The sequence below is a fragment of the Pseudorca crassidens genome, chromosome 11 (assembly GCF_039906515.1).
Source record: "Pseudorca crassidens isolate mPseCra1 chromosome 11, mPseCra1.hap1, whole genome shotgun sequence".
Lineage (NCBI taxonomy): Eukaryota > Metazoa > Chordata > Mammalia > Artiodactyla > Delphinidae > Pseudorca > Pseudorca crassidens.
The window spans coordinates 94,541,921-94,564,297 of NC_090306.1; the positions used below are offsets into that span (position 1 = coordinate 94,541,921).

The following is a 22,377-nucleotide window of genomic DNA, read 5'->3' on the forward strand; positions in this document are numbered from 1 at the left end:
CAGGAAGAGAGACTGCTTAGCAACCACAGGACATCATTCCGCATCCAAACCATACAGGGTTCAAGGTACCCAAAGATAAGAGGGCTTACAAGGGATATGAATCTGGTAGTATCTAACAACACAGGCCCAACAGAAGGTGCAATGGGTAACTGGTAGACTAAACTTTCACACTACAGTAGAATAAAATAAAACATAGGGTAATTCGTCCCACCTCCCCACCAAGAAAACTGACAGACAGTAGTTCTTCGTTACACTCACCACTTCCACCCCAAATACCCCATCTTTTTTTTAAGAGACAGCTCACTTTGGGGGTGCTTTATCTCAGCCCTAAGGATAGCTGCTGTTACAAATTAACTTTATACTAATGATATATTATCATCTATCAATCATATTATTACATTATTTTATATCTATTGTATTACATCTGCTATTCCTTAGAGTTCTCTTTACCTCTTACAATCCAATCCCTTATTAATTCAATCTGCTGTTATAGTAAACAATTCTTTATGTTAAATTCCTTGTCTAAATTACTTATAGTCTCTTTGTCCTGATTGGACCCAGACTGGTACAGATGAGCTGAAACAAAATGCTAAGAGCCACTTATTTCACACAGGCCAGTCATTGTGCTTCATGTTTTCTATACGTTATCACTTTGTATTCTCACTAAAACTCTGTAATATATCTCTCAATATTAAGAAAACTGAGCTCAGAAAATGATGCAATTTGTCTACAATAATGCAAATCCAGGTTGGTCTGATACTCAAGTCCCTGCTGGTTCCCTACTATAGCATTTATTTTTCTTCACAGAACCTAGCAACACTTTTTAAAGAACTCAACATCTATGTACGGGAAAAGAATGAACAAAGCAGTCCTGGCTGCTATACTTAGAAAGGGCAGTTTGCTGGTTGGCCTTGACTGGTGCCTGGGAACTTAGATATCAGGAGGGTTCTATTCCCAGAACTGGTAAGAGTGGCTCACTGTGCCTAAACTGTGCAAACAATACGGTTTATGCCGAACACTGCTTTCCTCCTGGGAGTCTAGAATTTGAGCATGTGCTAGGTACAGGGTGCCTACGTGAACAACCCTTCCCAGCCGTGCCCCAAAAAGAAAAATTTCAGCGCTAAGCCTGATGAGCTTCCCTGGTAGACAACACTGCCACCACTGGCTGAAGGAAGTAAGCACATCCTGTGTGACTCAACTGCAAGAGAACTCTAGGAAGCTGGAGCCTGATTTCTTCTGGACTTCACCCCATGCAAATTTTCCCTTGGTGATTTTGCTTTGTATCCTTTCACTGTTATAAATCATAGCCATGAGTATGTCTATACAATGAATTCTGTAAATCCTAGCAAATCATTGGAGCTGGGGTAGTCTTGGGGACGCCCCCCCAATACTGCTTATCACATGCCAAGTATTTTATTAAATGCAGAGGATACAAAGATGAATAGGGCCTTTGCCCTCAAGGAATTTTACAGTCTATTTAAATTTCCCTTCTTTCACTTCTCTGATCTTCACTTCTTAGTCTGTTTGCCACTTAAAATAGATTAGATACATCTCCCTAAGCTAAATTTCATTCTTGGCGCTGAAATGATGCTAAATATTTAATAAGTCCACCAAGCAAAATCTGAGATACAAAGCTCTAATAAACTCGAAGGCCACACATATTTTCTCTTTACTTTCCCCATCATATTGTGTTCCTCATTAAAAATAAATTGACCAACTCTTGTACACTGCTGGTAGGAATATAAAATGGTGCAGCTGCTAAAGAAAATAGTCTGGTGGTTCCTCAAAAAGTTAAATATCGAACTACCGCATGGCCCAGCAATTCCACTGCTAGGTATATTGCCCAAGGAATTAAAAACAAGTACTCATATAAGTACTTGTACACACTATGCAAAATAGCTGAGATGTGGAAATAACACAAATGTCCATCAATGAACGAATAAATAATTGTATACACATACAAAGGAACATTATTCAACTTTAAAAAGGAACAAAGTGCTGATACATGCTACAACATGAATGGACCTTGAAAACATGATGGTACATGAAAAAAGCCAGACACAAAAGGTCTCATATTGTATAATTCCATTTATATGAAATACCAAGAATAGGTAAATTCATAGAGGCCGAAAGCAGATGGAAGGAAAGGGAAATGGAGGGTGACTGCTTAATAGGTATGGGGTGAGAAAAGTGTTTGCAACTAGATAGGGGTGGTGTCTGCACAATACTGTGAATGTACTAAATACCACCAAATTGTTCACTTCTAAAAGACTAATAATATGTTATGTGAATTTCATCTCAATAAAAACATTTTTTGAAAAGCAATGCAGTATACAATATGGTGATAATGATGTTATTTGAATGGGTTCTTGTAGCTTGAAATAAAATCATCAGTGACTACAACAGATACGGATTCAAAAAAGTGCCACATCTCAGTATATACCCTGGAAAACTATTTGAAGACTCAGTGGTTCTAAGCAATGATACAAATACTGATGCCGTAGAGTATGTATAAATTTTCTTCCCAAAACCATAGAAAATAAAATGTTTCTAAATTATTATATAAGACTTTGAATAGGCATGTATGCATAAATAAAATCAGTATTTTAAAGACATTTGCCTATTTCATCAACATCCCTAAAAATTTATATATTTAGGATGGCTTGTCCTTTCAATGGAAAACAACTTAAAGCCTTATATACAGAGTTTCCTCATATTCAGGCATTTATAGCACATACACATAACTTTTTTTCCCTTAAGTCTAAAAGGATGTTTCCCAAAATGTTTAGTGTTTATGTCTTGGTGTTGAGTTTGGGTTTATAGAGTGACATACATTTTTTTTTTCTTTTGCCTATCTGTATTTTCTAATTTTTCAACAACGAATACATATAGTTTTCACTTAACCATCAAAAATTAGGAATAATAACAGTACCTTCTCAAGGATGCTGTGAAGATTAAATAATACACATAAAGCCCTTAAAACTATATTCAGGATAAGTATGCAATAAATATGAGGTAATAGGGGTAATATTATATTTCTGTTTTTGTAAATATTTTTCAGCACACATATCTTTCATTACCTCTGGCAAAAGCATTCACCTTAATCCAGGCCTGGGTCATCTGAGTCAAGCCTAAATAACTGAATAATAGCTTCTTAGCTGGTCCAGCCGTCTCCATCCACCTCTTCCCAATTTTCTTACCAGGCCAGGGTAATTCATCAAACACCACTCATATCACTCCCATGCTAATGGCACTCCATTGCTTACATGATCAAGTTCCAAACACTCTAAATCTGGCCTCACCTGGTCATTCCCTTTTTCTCCCCATTTATTTATTCCTTCAACAAATATTTACTGAAGGACATTCATGTGTCTGGCACTATGGCAGAAATAGAAAGACAAATAAGTTACTGATTCTTTTCTTAAGGAACTCATAGTCTAGTAAGAGAGACAGGCATGTAAATAAGCACAACATGAATCATGCAATAAAATGTAAATATAAGGTCCAGAGGGAACAAGTGTACAAAGTTGATAATGCAGTGAGAAAGGCATGAAGAAATTACAAACACGGCAAGTCATGGGAGGCAAGATCTGGATGGGGTTTGAAGGATGACTGCAAATAGCTAATTTCCAGATCTAAACTTCACTCAATTTACTTCGCATCTTAGGGTGTTCTCCCACATCAACTCAACTTTAGTAAAATCTAGCAAAGTGCTACCTGCCTTCACAACGCAATTCTTGTAACTCTGGCTCAGTGTATTTTCAAACTGAGTCAAGACGCATTCATGACTGATTTAATTTAAGAGATCTCAATCATTATTAAAAAATAAAAAAAAAGAGAGCAGCAGCTCTCAAACTTTCGGGTCTTAGAATCCCTTTACCCTCTTAAAAATTACTAGAGATCCCAAAGAACTTTTGTTTATGGGAGTTAATAAGGATTAGTATTTGCCTATTAAAAACTGAAACTGCGTAATTTTTAAAATATTTGTTAATTCACTTTAAAATACCAATAATAAACCACTATGCTAACATAAAACATTTTATGAAAATTAACTATATTTTATAAAACAAAAAATTTAGTGAGAACAGTGCCATTGTCTTACATTTTGTTTTTGCAAATATCTTTCACATCCCACTTAACAGAAGATGGCTAAGATATCTGCTTCTGCCTTCAATCTGTTGTGATATGTTATTTTGGTGAAAGTATATGAAGAAAATCTGTCCTTCCACAGATATGTATTTGGAAAAAGTAGGAGTACTTTAATAGTCTTTTCACATATCTATGGATATTCTTCCTTAATATTATACCAAAACTTGAAAAGTAACAGTTCTGTAAAAGTTAGTTGCAGTGTGACATCTGAAACCATATCAATGAATTTTTTTCATAAGACCCATTGGCCTGTCCTGCATTTTGAATGAATTTTCACCTATCATGATTACGTAACATCTTGCATTGTTTGTTTATAAAATACTGGTTCACTAAGTCATAAAGATCTTCTCAATATTGACACATTTCATTATATAATATCAATGAAACTGACTTTTTTCGCCCCTCCTTTAAGTACAAGGGTGTGGTGGTAAAAAAAATAATGACTACCAGTACAGTTTTGTGCCGGTGCCTTGATTCACTCTAGGACGACCCATCATTGCTAACACAACACCAGTGCAAATGTCAACATAGTAGGAAAGGCAAAAAACATCTTAATGTTATGAAAAGAGTTTTGACCTTGAAGACCCCCCTAAAAGGTTCTTGGGTACCTTTGTGGGCGGGGGAAGTGAGGTCCATAGACCACACTTTTAAGAATCACTATACTGGACTACAATAGAATTTTTAAACAGAAAGAAAGAATCAAGTACCTCACGTTTAGTAAGGGTAAAAATTATTCCATGAAACGTGTTTTGGTCACATATATACAGATAAACATCTAACTATACACTAGGTTGTCACATAAAATGGATCTCTTATCATGGGTCATAGTCAAAATCCCATGGTCAAACAACCCTTGTATCATGATATTCAGTTGAAACTGCTCTTTCACTGAACTGCAGACTTTAAAAAAAAAAAGATACCTCTTTATTAGCCTCAGAGTATAAAGGAAATATATCCCAAAAGGATAATTCTGCAACAATCCAAAAATCCCTCCGAGATAGGCTAACATGTTAACCCTTTAGCCATAAAGGTCAATACAGACAAAATAAATTTTACTTTAACTGGCATATATTTGCTATTTCAATTTAGCTTTTAAAACAGTCTCATCACTCACGCTGCTATTCAACATGATTTCAAACGAGCTCTGTTGCTATTAGCTGAGTGACTGAGGGCAAGTTACTCAACCTCTCTGATCTATTATTCCTATACATTGCAGAGATGTTAAGATTACGCATAATATATACAAAGCACCTAGGAGTGTACCCACCTTATAGAGAGGAAAGCTATTATTATAACAATTTTTATTATACGCTTTGAGTTCACAATCCTGCCTTATCCCTCAGTCCCCTAAGATTTATATGGCTGAGTGACAATGGGCCTTTCTATCTCCTACTCCTGCTGTTGCTTCCAATGCCCTACTTGCTACAATTGCCAATCCTCTGACCTAAACTCTCTGCCATCTACTTCTGGTGTCCCCAGAGCAAGTCCCTGAACTTCCCCTTATCATATTAATTCCCTGGTCAGAAAAAAGATAATGCTCATTACAATTCAAGGATCTTCTGATAAATGCCATGTTAGTTCTTGCTTGCAACTAGTCTAGAAGACTTTAAATGAAATCATATGAATTCATGGTGGGTTTTTTTTAAAAAACGGCAATTTTTTTAAAATACAAATTAATTTTCTAAAACATATGGTCAGCTTACTAAGAATTCATGAAAGGGCTGCCTCTATCAGATCTCATCACACCTAATTCCTATACCAGCTCCACTATTCAACTCCTGTAGTTCTTCCAGCCCTCTTAGATAGTCTCCATTAAGTAAAAGGCACTTAACAGAAAAAAGTGGCAAAGAAAACTATACGTACGGTTTTCTGTAGTACAATGAGATGCTCGAGATAGCTGAAAGAAGGGCAAGAGGCAAGGAAACTACCCAGAGAGAATGGTGTTGGGTCTCGACTGGTGGCCCTTTCTGAGGGAACAGAACTACTACACAGATCATCACTGAAAGGGGGAAGGGGGCGGGGGAGGGGGGAGGCACTAATGTGTGCAGACACTGCAATGTGCTAGATACTTCATGCACATTATTGCATGGTCTGGGTATTATTTCCGTTATCAGCTGAGGACACTGAGACTCAGAGAGGTTGAATGACTAGATCAAGGCCAAACAACTAGTAAGTGGTAGAGGCAGAGGCACAATTATAACTCTCTTCTTTCCGTTAAATGGTACACAGTGACTTAGTCCAGAAAAGCACTTATCCCTATAGGCTAAGCAACAGGGAAGGGAAGTGCAGGCTCATCTACACACTGGCTTAGCCTGACTGTTTCTCTTCTACCAATGGGAATAACTGAGAAATAATCCATCTTTAACCTGTAGTTATCACCCAATTACTCCCACTGGTAGAAGAAAAGCAGTGTTCCTTAAACTTTAACATGCATACAGGTCACTGCAGGGTATCTTGTTAAAAATGCAGATTCTGATTCATTGGGTCTGGGATGGCACCTGAGATTCTGCACTTCTAATAAGATTTCAGGAAATGATGACACTTCTAGCGCTTGGGCCATACTCAAAACGGATTACACACAGCGGTTCCCAAACCTGGCTGTTCATCGTAATCATCTGGCAATCACTTAAAAATTATAGATTCCTAGGCCCCTCCCTCCTGGACATTCAGGGTGTCTGAAACCTTCTACCTCATAATTCTGTGATTCAAAGAAATGTATAATTAATTATTAATGACAATAGCCAAAGGAAACACTGATTGAGAACATACCAAATGTCTAAGTGTTTTCTGTATTAGTTTACTTTCCCTCAGCACCACACTGTAAGGTTGGTACTTATAGCACTATCATCCCCATTTTAGACACAAGGAAACCAATGCACCAAGAGACTGCTACTTGTCCAAGGTCAGTCACTGAGCAGCAGAACAGGGGTGCACGCTTGAATCAATCTGGTTCCTTAGTCTGTGCCCTCAGACACATCACAAAACGCTGCTTCGATCACCCAATGGTAATGTCACTGATTTTAACAAACACAGTTGAACAAGTAAGTCCACATGGGTCACCTCAGAAGACTGTGCCCTGAGAAGGCTATGCTCTTATTCCTCAGATGTTGCCATCATTCATGCAGCCATTGCTAAACTACATAATCTAGGAGCTCTTGATCTGAAAATGAAAATGCCTTCAGAACCTAAACCTATGACTTTAAATATCTTTAACTGGGACAAAAGCTCATCATTTGAACACAGATTTGATTTTTTTGACAACCCCAAATCAGGAAAAGCCAGTTCAAAGAAATCCAGTGTCTGATCAAGCTAGGTATTCTTTTTAAATAAAAAATGTGATGTTAGATATTAAAAATGTTGTCCTCATCACTCATCTCTGAAGCTGATTCCAAAGGAGAGTTCTTTATGTTTTGCGCAGTGGCTGTATCACCAGAGTCAAAGTGACTATTTTGAAGGACAATACTCATCTGGATGCACAGACTGTTATATTTGTTTTTAAAAATATTAGCCCCTCACTCATTCCAAAAGAAACACATTTGCCCTTCACTATCAGTACGGACACGCACGCATATGTTCAGAACAACTGTCCTGAAGCATGCAGTTCTCCTTTCTGCTGCAAAAGCAATGGCTTTGATTTCCTTCCAGATTTTTTAAAAATAAAAAGTGTGCTTTATTTATACACACCCATCCGTAGAAAAATAAATATAATAATCAGGCATTAATAAAGCATTTAACTGCATGCAGCACCATAAAAGGCATCCTACAAAGGCAACTATATGTCCAAAATAGGTGCACAAATACCCTCACGTACAGAGGATAAAGGCACACACAAATACTACAGGGAACATAACTCTAGACAGGTATTATATTCCTACATCTGGATTAGCTCCTTTGTTAAATGAATACATCCTTTTCAACAAAGAAAATATTCTGCAAATTCAGAATGATTTACAGATTTTTAAAAAGCAGGCATTAACGCAGATCAGCACGATTCCACACAACCAACCTCTGTGCTTGAACTGGACTCCCCACACCTTACTGAAGCCACAATTCCCCTGCACAAACTCCCATCCACCACCCCCCACGCACACCCAACTCCCCACCAACCTCACAGGGGTTCCTGGGCTGGTCCATGGAATCTGATGACATCACTCTCTCTTCCTTCCTGGAATTCTAAACCCTGCTGCTCTCCCCTTGCACACAGCTACCATCTCTATGGCAACCTCACCTCCTCCTGCTTCCCTATTGGCTTCATGGAGCAGGATACACAAAAAGGTTTTCCGTTCTCCCCTTACCACCCGCCCCCAAAAAATGATGCTTTCAACAGGAACCTGAGCTAAATTTAGCTACTTGGGATTCAAAGTCCTATGACTAAGAAAACAGAGAAACGTCCTCCTTCCTACATTCCACCCTTCTCTCAACCCCACCCTAAAGTGGCTGCTTCACCTCTTTCTCTCTGGCCCCCAACCCAAAGCAGTATCTGCTGAGCATTAAAAACATCTGACTGTTCCACATATAAGGCTGGCACACAGAAAACTCTCACACCCTCCTCTCCTCCCAATAAGAAAAAAAAAAAAAAAGAACAAAAATAAAAGTACGCACTGGTCAAAAAACCAGTTAGGACATGTTATGGGCTGAGCATCGGTCTTCTGCTGTTTCTTTCCATCTCAAGCCAAGGATTGGAAACTCCATGCCTAAAGGCAGAATTCCTAAGTCTCCAACCACTCAGAAGACCGGATTCCCTCGCTATTTGCTTGATATTATTTCCTCCAGCAGAGGAAAAAAAGGAGGAGGAAAAGGGGAGAGAAGTGAAGTTGAAAGACTGCACACTTCAGTGACCAAACATGCTAAGCCTAGAACCACAAATCCTGGGTCGAATTTTCCATCCCAGAGACTGACCTGCTATGTAAACTAGAGCAAGTTCTGACATCCCTCATCTCAAAAGCAGCTCCCACACAGGGATGTTATAAGAATTACTGACAAAATTAATGTAAAGTAGTTTAAGTCCCTTGGCCAAAGGGACTGAATATAGAGTAAGCTGACATCATTAGTAGTGAAATTCCTGTGGATATTAACAGAAATCAATAATCCACAGAGGAAGAACATGAACTTCTAGAAAATGATCCCTCCATACTCATTAGATACGGCACAATGTATGCATACTTTCTTGAACCACAGATAGTTCCCCCCAAGGTGTCTACTTCTAGTAAAATCCAGCTAATCTTTGACTAGTTCTCAATTTTGGAGCTGGCCCTATCTTTTCTTTGCTTAGTCCTAACTCTAATTTTGAAACTGCTACTCATTCTCCCTAAATGACTCAATATGGACCAGGGTTTCATTTTCCAGCTTGGCTGCCCATTTCTAGGGAAATGATTTTTTGTCAGAGCCATATTTGATAGCTGAACACTGAGTCAACCCAGTGGCTAGTCATATATGACTCTAAAGGACAAAGCATCAATTGTAACCAAGTAGGAAAGGCTCCAAGCAGGTCAGAGCCTTACAGTATGAAAGGGGGTGGATTAAAATAAGACACACCCAGGAAAACTGTATTTTGGGTTTGCAGGGCAGAGACTCAGCTCCAGGGCACCAACTCTCCAGTGAAAAAATAGACATGAAAGGAAAATAATTTTGTACGATAAATAGTCATTTGCCCCAAACAGAATTTAAACAATCTGGAACATTCAGCAGAGTCAAAATGCCCCACCAGTTAACATACAGGCATCCAGACTAAGCTTCAGAACTGCTACAGAACACAGCAAAGGATGCGGTATTTGCTAATAAACAATGGAAACTCACATGGGGGGGGCAGTCAGGGGGAGGAGGAACACAGCATGACTAGCCCATCTCTGAGGTTTGTACTTCCTCATTTCACTCCACGTGGACTCGTGACAAGCCACTCCTTGTGTGAAAGCTTTACTGTGTACACCACTAATCAGACGGTTCCACAGGCTAACTAAGATGAACACTCTTCTAAAAGTTCTCCTCAATATTCTTAAACAAACAGAAGGTCAGTCACCTTATTCCGCAATGGGAAGACTGAAGCACAGTTCCCAAGATTGCCCATCCAATCAATTATGCAGCTTGACTTACATTAGTTATCATTATGACATCTATCAAGAATGGTCTGGACTACGTGGACTACTGCAAATAAAGCTCTATTTACCCACTCCTTTCATTCAAACACACATTAAGTGTACTTACTATGTGCCAGGGGGTTTATATGGGTTGTCATTAATTCTCAAAAATAAAACCAAAAAACTGCAACTTGCATATATTCTTACATCTCTTTGAAAACAGAGAAACAACAGTTCCAGAGATGTCAATGTGACCACGGTTATATAATTTGTTATTTAATTTTTTTAAAAGCTAAGATTCTAACCCAGATGTGTTTGGACTCCAAAGCCTGTGTTTTTTCTGCTTGGCCTCCCATTTACAGACAGTTGGGGTTGGAAAGAAACAGTCAGAAATCACTTTGTATCTGTGATTTCTTATGTCATCAATAAAATACAGGTTGCGGGACTTCCCTGGTGGTACAGTGGTCAGGAATCCGCCTTCCATTGCAGGGGATGTGGGTTCGATCCCTGGTCGGGGAACTAAGATCCCACGTGCCCCAGGGCTACTAAGCCCATGTGCAGCAACTACTGAGCCCATGTGCTCTGGAGCCTGCACGCCACAGCTAGAGAACCCAGCCCGCATGCCACAATGAAGAGCCCATGCAGCCAAAAAAAAAATTTAAAAATAAATAAAATAAAATACAGATTGCTTGACATCAAGGTCAAAGTCATACTTTTTAGGTATACTAACAGTTTTAAACGCTGAGCAGGCACTCAATACTTATTAATTTATTATCCTAATCCTATTAGTCTAAACTTCTGGACAAATGGCAATGATTCTACTCAGATCTTTTAAAATTAAAATTGGCTTGAGAAATTACATGCTGAAGTGAAATGATAAAACTTCAGATAACATATTCTGGAATTAAATTTTATAATATTTGAGATGAACAAAATTATCACTGTCAAAATGCCTACACTGTCCCAGTCATAAGGTCCTAATGCCTACACAGTCTCATCTGCTGATTTTAATCCATAAACCCTGTGCAGTCAAGATCTGTACATTAGATTATTTATGATCTCACATTCTGCACACAGAATGAGAGCATTTCAAAGTATTTCTCCAGAGATTCCACTAATATTAAATCAGCTATTAGAGGACCACGCTAAAGAGGCCAAGGGCTCATGTCCGATACCCATGTAAACCAGTTAGCATCCCTCCTGCCTACTGCCACAATACGCCCCCTGCTGTAAATACATTCCTGGGTTTACTGAGAAATTAACACAAAGTATCACTTCTGAAAAAATTTAGAATATATCTACTAATATCAACTATTATCATCGACTTTTAATCCGTAGAAAACAGCTATTGTTTTTTAGAAAATATGCCAAATCATTCATACTTTCTTTCAATATTTCTTGAATACCTACCACATGCCAGCTGGTAAGTCTCAAAAGGCGAGCACTGGAGGCCAAATAAACACAGTTATGTGTAGTCTGTGATATGGCAGAGTATACAGGTAGAGTGAGAAGACACAAGAGGAATGGCTACCTCTCAAAGGTATCGTGGAGAATGAGCTCCAGGAGTTTACTGAGGTAAATGAGGCAAGTAAGGGCCTTCCAGGGAGAGAGAACGAAGATTTACGCAGGTATGGTCAGAAAACAACATGGCAATCTTAAGATGACTTTCAAGAATTTTACTAAGGCCAGACTGAGAATTGAGAGATATGACCAGTTGAGAGAAGTCAAGGCCACATGATTTTCTACCTCATCCAGGTTAGGTTTTCCTAAACTGCCTTGCTTTGAGTTAGATTTCCATAGAGTAAGGGGGAAAATTTTTTTAATATCATGTGAAGAGTTCCTCTCTTTATAGTTTCCATGATAAGAATAAAGGTCAATAAAAAGCCTCTCCACAAGAAAAGAAACTACCAACAAAATGAAAAGTCAACCTACTGAATGGGAGAAGATATTTGCAAATCATATATCTGATAAGGGGTTAATATCCAAAATACATAAAGAACCCATACAACTCAATAACAAAACAACAAACAATCTGATTATAAAATGAGCAGGGGATCTGAATAGACATTTTCCAAAGAAGACCTGCAGATGGCCAACAGGTACGTGAAAAGGTGCTCAACATCACTAATCATCAGGGAAATGCAAGTCAAAACCACAATGAGATGTCACCTCACACCTGCTAGAATGACTATTATCAAAAAGACAAGAAATAACAAGTGCTGGTGAGCATGTGGAGGAAAGGGACCCCTTGTGCACTGTTGGTGGGAATGTAAACTGGTGAAGCCACTACGGAAAACAGTATGGAGGTTCCTCAAAAAGTAAAAATAGAACTGCCATACAATCCAGCAATTCCACTTCTGGGTATTTATCTGAAGGAAACAAAAGCACTATACTAATTCGAAAAGATACCTGCATGCCCACGTTCATTGCAGCATTATTTACAACAGCCAAGACATGGAAACAACCTAAGTAACCACTGATGGATGAATGGATAAAGAAAATGTGGTATATATATACAATGGAATATTATTTGGCCATAAAAAGAAGGAAATCCTGCCATCTGCAACAACACAGATGGACCTTGAGGGCATTAGGCCAAGTGAAATAAGTCAGACAGAGAAAGATAAATACTGTAAGATCTCACTTATATGAGGAATATTAAAAACAACAACAACAACAAACAAAGAAACAAACAAAAAAAACCCCAAACCCTAACAGAGAACAGATTGGTGGTGGCCAGAGGTAGGGATTGGGGTGGGGTAATGGGTGAAGGTGGTCAAAAGGTACAAACTTCCAGTTATAAAATAAATAAGACATGGGGGTGTAATGGACAGCATGGTGACTACAGTTAATAATACTGTACCATATATTTGAAAGTTGCTAAGAGAGTAGATCTTAAAAATTCTTACCACAAGAAAAAAACTCTGTAACTGCGTGTGGTGATGGATGTTAACTAGACATATTATGGTGACCATCTGCAATATATACATATATTGAATCATGCTGTACACCTAAAACTAATGTAATGTTGTATTTCAATTATATCTTAATTTTATAAAAAGAATAAAGGTCAAAAGGAGGTGCATTCTTCTGAAAATGAAGCCTTTAGTGATGGAGAACATTTAATGAAGAGGTTCTTCTATCTGCAGAGCAAACCCCAAATTTGCTACACAGTGAGGCAGAGTGAAAGTTTCCTTATTCTTCTCAGAGAGCTAGTTTAAAAAGTGATCAGTGGAGTTTTTTTTTTATCACTTTTCTTTTCCAATGGCTGTCTGAAACTCTTAGTGTGTTGAATACTTGACAAGCAAATTTACATTAATAAGAGAAGCATCTTCATGCCCATACGACATCTCTAATATACAAACACATAAATGTATATGCACGCCCACATCCTACCAGCTTTGACAGGCAAAGGATTAGTACATGCATCAGAGGAAAAGCTATCTATAGGCTTTTCACAGGACAAAAAGAAAATCTAATTTTTAAGTAAACTTTTTACAGAAGTGACTATATATACAGAAATGGGAAAAAATCAGAAGTATACAACTCAATGAATTTCCACAAAGTGAACCCCCCATGTAAAGCAGCATCTAAGTAAAAAAAGAGAGAGAGAGAGAGAGAGAGAGAGAGAGAGAGAGAGAACACTATCAGCATACTGGAAGCCCATCTAGGGCGCTTTGCAAAGTCACTCCTACCAGCTCACAGTAATGACTTTAACACCATAGATTCATTCTGCCTGTTTTTAAACTTCATATAACTGAAATCACACATTATATACTGTACTTTTGTGCTGGCTTCTTTCGTTCCACATTACATTTGTGAAACTGACTCATTTGTTGAATACAGCAATGGTTCATTCACTGTTATTACTGTAAAGTATTCCATTTTATAACTATAATTTATTGGAAAATATTCCAGTACTGTTGAAAGGCAACTGTGTTATTTCCAGCTTGGGGCTATTACTAAAAATGCTGCTACGTACATTCCTGTGCATGTCTTTTGGTGCACATACGTACACATTTCTGTTGCATATAAGCATGAGTAGAAGTGCTGGTTATAGGGTACACTTATGTTCAGCTTTGATAGATACTGCCAACTGCAGATTTTCCAAAGTTGTACCAACTTACATCCCCACCAGCAGTGCATGAGGGCTCCTGAGGGGGGTTCCTGATGCTGAACAACCTCACTAACACCTGGTAGCGTGTGCCCTTTCCATTTCAGTCTTTCTGGAGTTAGTGTAGTAGTATCTCACTATGGTTATTTGTTTTACCTGATGATTAACGATGTCGACCACTTCTCATCTTTTGTGAAGTACCTATTCAAATCTTTTGCTCATTTTTTTTTTCTGGCTTGTTCAAAGATTAATTTACAGGACTTCTTTTATATACTGATTTGAAGGAGTTATTTATGTATTCTGGATCTCAGCCGGATACGTGTATTGCAAATATCTTCTCCTACTCTGTGGCATGACTTTTTATTTTCTTAATGGTGCATTTTAATGAAAAGATAGCCCTAATGCTAATGTAGTCCATCTATCATTTTTTTCCTTTATAGTTATTATTTATGTCCTGGTTCAAGTAAAGAATACCTTGAAGATATTCTCATATGTTTTCCTCTAGAAACTTGAATAAAGTAGCATTTTAAATACATATTTAAAAATTCCCAGGCACACCATGTACGTGTCTATAAAATGCACAAGTGATGTTTTCCTCCAAAAAACAGATCAACCAACTCAACCTGTGAGTTACACAAGATCACACTAAATTAACTGCACTGAGCACCTCTCATGTGCCCAGGACTGTGTTAGGTGCTACAAGAGATAAAAGCGATATATAAGAGGTGATCCCTGACCTAAATGAATATTGACCTTAGCTGACAGCATAACACTTAAATATTAATTGTGAGGATTTTGACCTCAGAGCTCAAAAATAACAATCCTCTATGACTCTCAGCTCTCCAAGCAAATTTCGACTTCAATAAGGAACAGCAGGACAAAGGCAATACTTTATTACTGGTACTGCTTCAATACACATATCTAAAAACCACATCATTTACCAGTTTTCAAAAGAGTAGACCAAAGACCTTAATAAGGTAACAGCTACAAATTCAGTATTTTATAGTTCAACTACCTAAAAGAAACAGCCGAGACCAGAAGTTATGCAATTTTTCCCAGAATAAAAAAATCTCATTCTAGGTACAGAAGAATGTGGCAGAGAAGGGGAAAATATCAATATATATATGCATACACAAACACTCTTACACACCCACACAACCCTACATTTTTTTCCTATATGTTTTCTAATTTTCTTGCCCATAATTACTTAACCTTTTCTTCCTGGTCTTGGGGAGAAAAGTTACTTAGAAACAAACAAACAAAATGCCAAGCCTAAGAAAGAGTCCCAGTGAGTTAGGGATCTAATATATATGTGACCCCCTTTATAAAGATAAATCTAGGGAAGGTCATTTCCAAGATGAGAAGCTGAAGTGGTAAAAGGAAAGACTAGCCATTAAACCAATTTAGATGAGCAGAGAGTTTTTAAACCAGAGTCATCGTGTTTTCCTTATTCTATTTTGTAACAAGCATTAAAATAGAATTGTGCTACTCTTCTAAACACGTAGAACAGGAGGGAAAAGAATAAGTCTACTAATTTTAGAGGTCAGGGTGGACCAGATGCTTCAGAGCCTGGGATTCTAGGCCTTAAACACATTTTCTGAAATGATGCAAGAATCTATTAGTAAATGAGCTTAAGTGATGACCTCAAGCTAAGGTAGTTTACTGATTTGTTACAAGAAGAGAAGAAGCCTAAGGGATTAAAACTCTTTCATCTAGAAAATTTTCCAAGTCTCTATTCTGACCCAAAATAGTAGGCAAAGGGTTGGCCAACTAAGAATTAAGCTTTTCAGCAGGAACCATAATTTCCCATGATATTCATTCAACGAACTTTTATGATATGTACACCTACTAGTCTAGGTACCACATATACAGTATGAAAAACAGACACAGTCCCTGCCTTCATGAAGTATAGTCAAATTAGGGAAAAATATTTTACCAAGTAAATAAGCAAATATTTAGTTGCAAATCACAATAAATGTTAAAAAAAATTGGCATAAATGTACTTTAGGTTAAAGAAGGCCTCTTTAGGAAGATGACATCTAAGCTAATAGGAAAACAATGAACGGAGTAATCCTAGTGATCCCAACCAAATATGTCTGGTTGATTCAACCCTATCAATTCCAACTCACTTCTTCCAAGGTCTACAATGTCTCCACCCCCAATCTATCCCTACATTCTGAGCATTGTCTCTGCTCAAGCACATCAGCAAGGTTTCATGGTATGGCCTGCCTGAACTAGGGACTGCAACTGGGTACTTCTCGTGCTAGAGCACTTCTAGTATTTGACAAGTGCGTACACCAAAGACAGCAGAGAGCCAACAAGGTGAGCGGAGGGCTCAAGGGCCCCTCATCCAATCTTCTTCCACTCTGCTTCAGAAGACAAGGAAAGGTGTCTATCCGCCTCTAAATCAGAACCTCTGCTTTCCTGCCATTTCAGAAGCAGCTTTTGTACAACTGCATGTGAATCTACAATTTCCCCCAAAAAAATTCCAATTAAAAATAAAAAGCAGCTTTTTAAGACTCAAGGCCTCGGAGAACTTTATTCCTACACAGAATTTTACGTATTCAATCCTAATAAATTCACATTTATGCAATAACATGAATACGACAGCCAAATGGATCAGGATGAAACTGCAAGGACCCAGACGAACCCCTGGGCCCACAGAGTTTCTGCAATCATCAGCTAGATCCAGAAAACTGAGATTCAAACACCAAGCATACATCTGAACCAAATGGTCTAACAGGTATCTGCGCCAAAAGAGAAAATCAAATTTATACATAAAATATATCCTTGGTGGAGTGTGGAGGGCCCACGGGAACGATTCATAGTCCCTGCAGCTGAGCATCACCACAAAATCCTCTTTTCATCTGTGCAGAGTGCCTGAGATGCACTGCAGTAGTTGAGAAGGTGGCCAAATTCAAGCCTCCATCAGAGCACGGAAGGTATGCTCCCCTGGCAACAATGCTCCATGGGATGTGAGCACAAAACATCTTTCTATCTCTGTTGGGCTTAAAGTCACTGTCAAACTCGCCCTGTGGCACACAGCCAGAAAGGGCCAGTGATACTCAGTTTATAATGTAAACAAACCACGTATTATTCTGAGCCCTTCTGGAAAGGATGCCGGACTGAAGAAATTAAAAAACAGAGTTGGCTTGGTTTCCCCTGTCTGCTTCACATTCTCATGTTCCCAATACCCACTTCCAGCAAATATCTCCCAGGTCCAGGAAAAAAAGTCTTTCAGCATCTGTCTTTAATTTGGCTGTTCACCCTCCTCCCTCCTCCTATTTCTCCCTTCCCGTCCTCCTCCTCCCCACTGCTCCCACCCCATAAGTAATATATATGTCCCCTGAAAACAAACAGAGAAGAGATTAGAGAGGAAAGGAGACTAGAATGGGGAGATGAACCAGGCAGGAGAAGAGGGCAGTTTCACAGAATGAGGCACAAAGACAGCCCAAGATGGCTGCTCTTGAGGCCCAGCAATGACGGCTGTTTCTGATTAGGTGAGTACAATTGCCTAGCTGCACAGGAAGTGCTCAGGGGGCCCTCATGGTCTGTCCCATCCCAAACACACTGAAAACCTTTGTACTGGAGCAGGCCCATCTGGAATCAGTTAGGACCAGGCTCCTAGCAGACCTTTCCTTTTTAAAAAAGAAAAATAACAACCCTCTCTAAAACCGCTAGGCTGAGCTTTCCCGCCTGCAACTTTCTCATCCCTCCCCCCAGATCACTCTTCAGAGAACGTTTCTCCATCTCCCGTTCTGGGGTCACCACAAAAAAAAGAGGAATATAACATAAAGCACTTGGAGAGCTAGCATCCTCCCCCGGCCCAGACAACCCCAGAAAATTACAGAATTCGTGCAACTAAAATCCCTTTTTACACAATTTTGGGATTTTTAAAAAAATGTTATTTTTAGGAATCTGAAGTGCCCTACTTTTTTCTTTAAGCATTTAAATGAAGCATATCCTTTATGCAACTTTTCTCTTTTTGTTCTGTCTTCTAAATCATGCAAAAAGCAGAAAAAGAGAAACTCTGGGATAGTTCTAGCATTCAAAAGGGAAAAAGGTTTTGCACTCACATTCCTAAGTTAAATTGCCAATATTCGTTTTTGCCGGAAGTCAGGTTTTACTGATTCTTTCTATAAAAAACAGGCCTTCTCTGGTAGTGCGGTAAATGCCTAGAACTAGGACTTGGCAGACCTGGAGAACAGTCTTGATGAACGATTAATTCACCATGTGGCTAGGAATAAACTGCTTAACCTTTCTGGGTCTCTATTTTGTCACTGGTAAAACGTGGTGGGGAGGAAGAGACCCTAAGGTTATTTCCAGCACTGCTACCCCCTCAAATTCCACACACCTAACAAAAATATGAGTACATACACAATTAGGAATTCCCAACTTCACCTAGGAATCATTACCTTTACGGCAAAAAAAATTTTAATTGTCCCCAAAGACCATACAGAAAGGAGTTGGGTGTGTGGTGGGGGAGAAGGAGCGGAGTGTGTCTGCTGGTCTGAATCGTCTATAAACCTCATTCCCCGTCTTCTCGTTGCTTAGGGAGAGCATAACCAAAGGCAGAGGGGAGAAAGTTTAAGGCCAAGTACCAGGCGAGTCATTTGGGCTCAGGAACCTGATCAGAGAAGTACAGCATGAAGACCTGGAGAACTAAATTCACAAATAAACTACTGAATTAGCACTCTGTCCTTTGTGCTTACTTTAGAAGCTGCTTATTTATTTAATTGATCTCAACAAATATTTATTGAATCTACCAAGAAGGTCAGACTCTCTGAGAAATACAAAACAGGATCAGAAACTGCCCTCTCCTCAGGAAATTTATAACCTACAGAAGAGACACAGAGATGTTCGGACGTAGTTTTATTCCCAGACTTGATGACACTGAGGTAAGGATAAAGTATTGTGACAGATCCCAGAATGCCGCTTCCTCCACATGCCTCATTCTCTTATCTTCCACCTTCTGTTCAAATGTTAAGAGGGTTCTAATGAATCTGAAAATTATCAAAATTATTTTGCCTTGAAATTTAAAAGCTGGCATTATAAACTGCCTATACTTATCACAGGTTCAATAAATGTTAAATAAGTAGCTTATCCCCATAGAGAAAAGGGCAGACCTACATAAACTACCTCCCAACCTACAGCTGTCACCAGCACAGGAGCACTGAAAACTATCTCAACAGTCATACCCATGGCAATCAGGAACCCATTCTTGACCCTAGCTTGGTTCTAGGGATTAAGAACCAGCAAAGCAAGTACAAGGTTTGCAATTAGAACGGTCACAGGTCCGCAGTCCTGCCCTCGGCCACAACCAGAACGGCAGCAGTTTACTGTAGACCACATGTAAGGGTTTTGGCAAGAGATACGTACCATGCGATATTGCCTGCCTTTATCTACATCAGTGTGATCGATGTTTCATCATAACTAAAATTGGTCAAACAAGGATCTAAATTAGAGGGCCTGTTTTGCCATTTCATAAAAAGAATCCCATAAGACTGATACTTGTTTCCTTAACGTCATATCCTAGGTAACCTGAAGGATGTGGGCTCCTTTTCCTGGGCCACTAATTAGGGTATCCCATTCTGGGTAACCTCCCTAAAAACATACTCCCTTCAGTGAGTTAATCTCCCCGCTTCCCTAAACTGGCAAGGCTTCAAAGGCATTCAGAGAGAAGTAAGAATCTGTGACCTGGGGTTCCAGAAACAGGAGGGTCACATTTCCTCCTGGAACATGGAAAGTTGAACTGTAGGAGGCGCATCTGAGAGACTTGGCCCACTCCCTAAACACTAATACATTTCGAATTGGGTGCAGAGAACTTGGCAGCTCAGCTGACTCCCCAACCAGCTCTGAACAAAACTGGACTGGTCAGGATTCTTCGTGGCAAACAGCAGTAGAGGGGGCCAATCAAAACTCTCAGCTCTGCCAAAAAACTGCAGCCTTTCCCTTAAAGGGAAAACACTTCAAGGTGAGTGCTCACGTGCAGTTGTGAAGAGGGAAAAGGAGGTTTCAGATTTTCTGAATTCTTACCTTCTGTCAACTTTATTTCTATAAATTCCTTTTCCTGTATTTGTTCTCCTCTATAACAACACCAGCATTGCCGCAGACAGTAATAAAAAGCAGGTAAGGACTCTACAGAAAGGTGGCCACAATCCAAACACTGCATTTGACCAAAGGAAGCATGGTATCCACCTTCATCTTAGGAGACCTGGGATTCACCCTTCTGTTACTTGAGAGCAGTCTGAAGCCTTCTCCCAGAGTCTCCACTAGACCCTCACCTTCCCTCCTGCCTCTTCCCCTTTCTACTGACCCTGTCCCTGCTGCCATTCAGAACTCAGAGTCAGCTGAAATGCCAGAGCAAACTGCCTACTGATGCAAGTATCACAAATGGAGAGAGGCAGCACCGCACAGTGCAGGGCTTCTCAAACTAACTGTAGCAACCCCTTTCTTTTTTTAATTCCCAATCCATCATGGAATGGTACTTTTGTAAAATGCAATAAAATGAACTACTAGAAAAAATGAAATTTAAAAAAAACAAAGACATATAAAATACAACCCCAAACGTTTTATTATTAGATTCAACACTCACAAAATTACTCCATCAAAATACTATAAAAGCTTCTACATGCTCACTATCAAGTCCTGTATCTATCTTGCAGTGAGCTGGCAACCAACAGTGGACTGACACCAGTGTTCAAATGACACCATGATCAGCACTGGTACAGTGAAAAGAGAACAAGCTCTGACGCCACCCAGTCCTAGGGAGGAATCCCACCCACTAGTTACATGACTTTGGACATATCACTTAATTTTTCTCAATCTCAATTTCTGCAGAGTTATGAAAGGATCAGGAAAATGTAATGACAAGGAGCGTACTCAGGAGTGCCTGAATTAGACCAGGAATCCAATACTACTATTATGAGGCTTTCCCAGACATTTCCTTTCATCATCCTCTTTTAATCCAAAGGCAATTCCAATTCCAATAAATCCTAACCTTGGGAGCTAGTAGTTTCACGGCTAACTGTAACTAGCAAAAGCCAAACTTATGACCTCTTACTGTCTTTAGTATCCTCTTTCCCTTTCGGTGTCAGGAAGAACCAAACATTCTTGTTGTGCCAAAAATGCATTCCCATTAGATTTCTAATGTTTTCTTTTAACCCAAAATATATTCCAGATTGACTTACAGTCAAAACTCTTACCAGTTCCATCACCAATTCTGCGGTCATTCCAGCTTTGTTGTTATGTTTTACTAAATACTGAGTAGATACAAGAAGAGTATTTATAAATTATGTAAAGCATATAAAGAATAACAAAAACATGTCACCCCAGCTTAGCACCCTCATTTTCCCCCTCCTGCCCCCAACTCAATATGCTGCCCTTCTTCACAAATGTTCTTAAAGATCTGAATTTAAGGCCCAGTTCTTCGGTAAGTTGCATCCCCTCTCTAAGCCTCTCTCTTACCTACCAAATGAAGCTCCCTGTTTGACTTCATTTAGATTCAACACACTCCACGTTAACCTCCTGGCTCCTCTCATGCTCCTTACCCTTCTATTGTAGACAGTTCTAACAGCCATCCTCCCATCCCTGAACTGGCTGTACTGAATTCTCCCACCAAAAGTCCTGGCCACCACTACCACTCTTCTTATTTTTCCCTGTTCTTGCTTCCTTTTCACAAGTACCCTTCAGTCCCTGGGGAGAGGCAATTCCACCTGACCCTCCAAGATCTCCACCCTCCCGCACGCCTAGATTCACCCTCTTACGTATAGTTCTCTTGGGTATTCACAACACGGAGGCTCTATGGAAAGCCCCAAAGAATCCAATCCAAAATTCTGATACCCTAAAGAAGCTATGTTTATAATTTAAAATAACAGGGAGAACATATCTGCAAACACATATCTGACAATGGACTGGTAACAAGAATAAAGAACTCTCAAAACTCACCAAAGAAAACAACCAACTCGATTTTTAAAATGAGCAAAAGATTTAACAGACCCATCATCAAAGAAATGCGGATGGCAACTATGCAAATGAAGA

At 39.2% G+C, this 22,377-nt stretch overlaps 1 protein-coding gene across 22 annotated transcripts in view; it reads right to left on the reverse strand.

Moving 5' to 3' along the window:
• Positions 1–22,377, reverse strand: part of RBFOX2 (RNA binding fox-1 homolog 2) — a 261,970-nt gene that overhangs the window by 192,433 nt on the left and 47,160 nt on the right. The window contains exon 1 of one of the 22 annotated variants that reach the window (XM_067697911.1): positions 8,257–8,371. The exons of the other annotated variants lie outside the window; for them this stretch is intronic. Within the exon in view, the coding sequence (XP_067554012.1) occupies positions 8,257–8,298 (42 nt within the window). The 5' untranslated portion in view covers positions 8,299–8,371. Of the gene's footprint in view, positions 1–8,256; positions 8,372–22,377 lie in introns of those variants that run through there. 22 annotated transcript variants of the gene reach the window in all.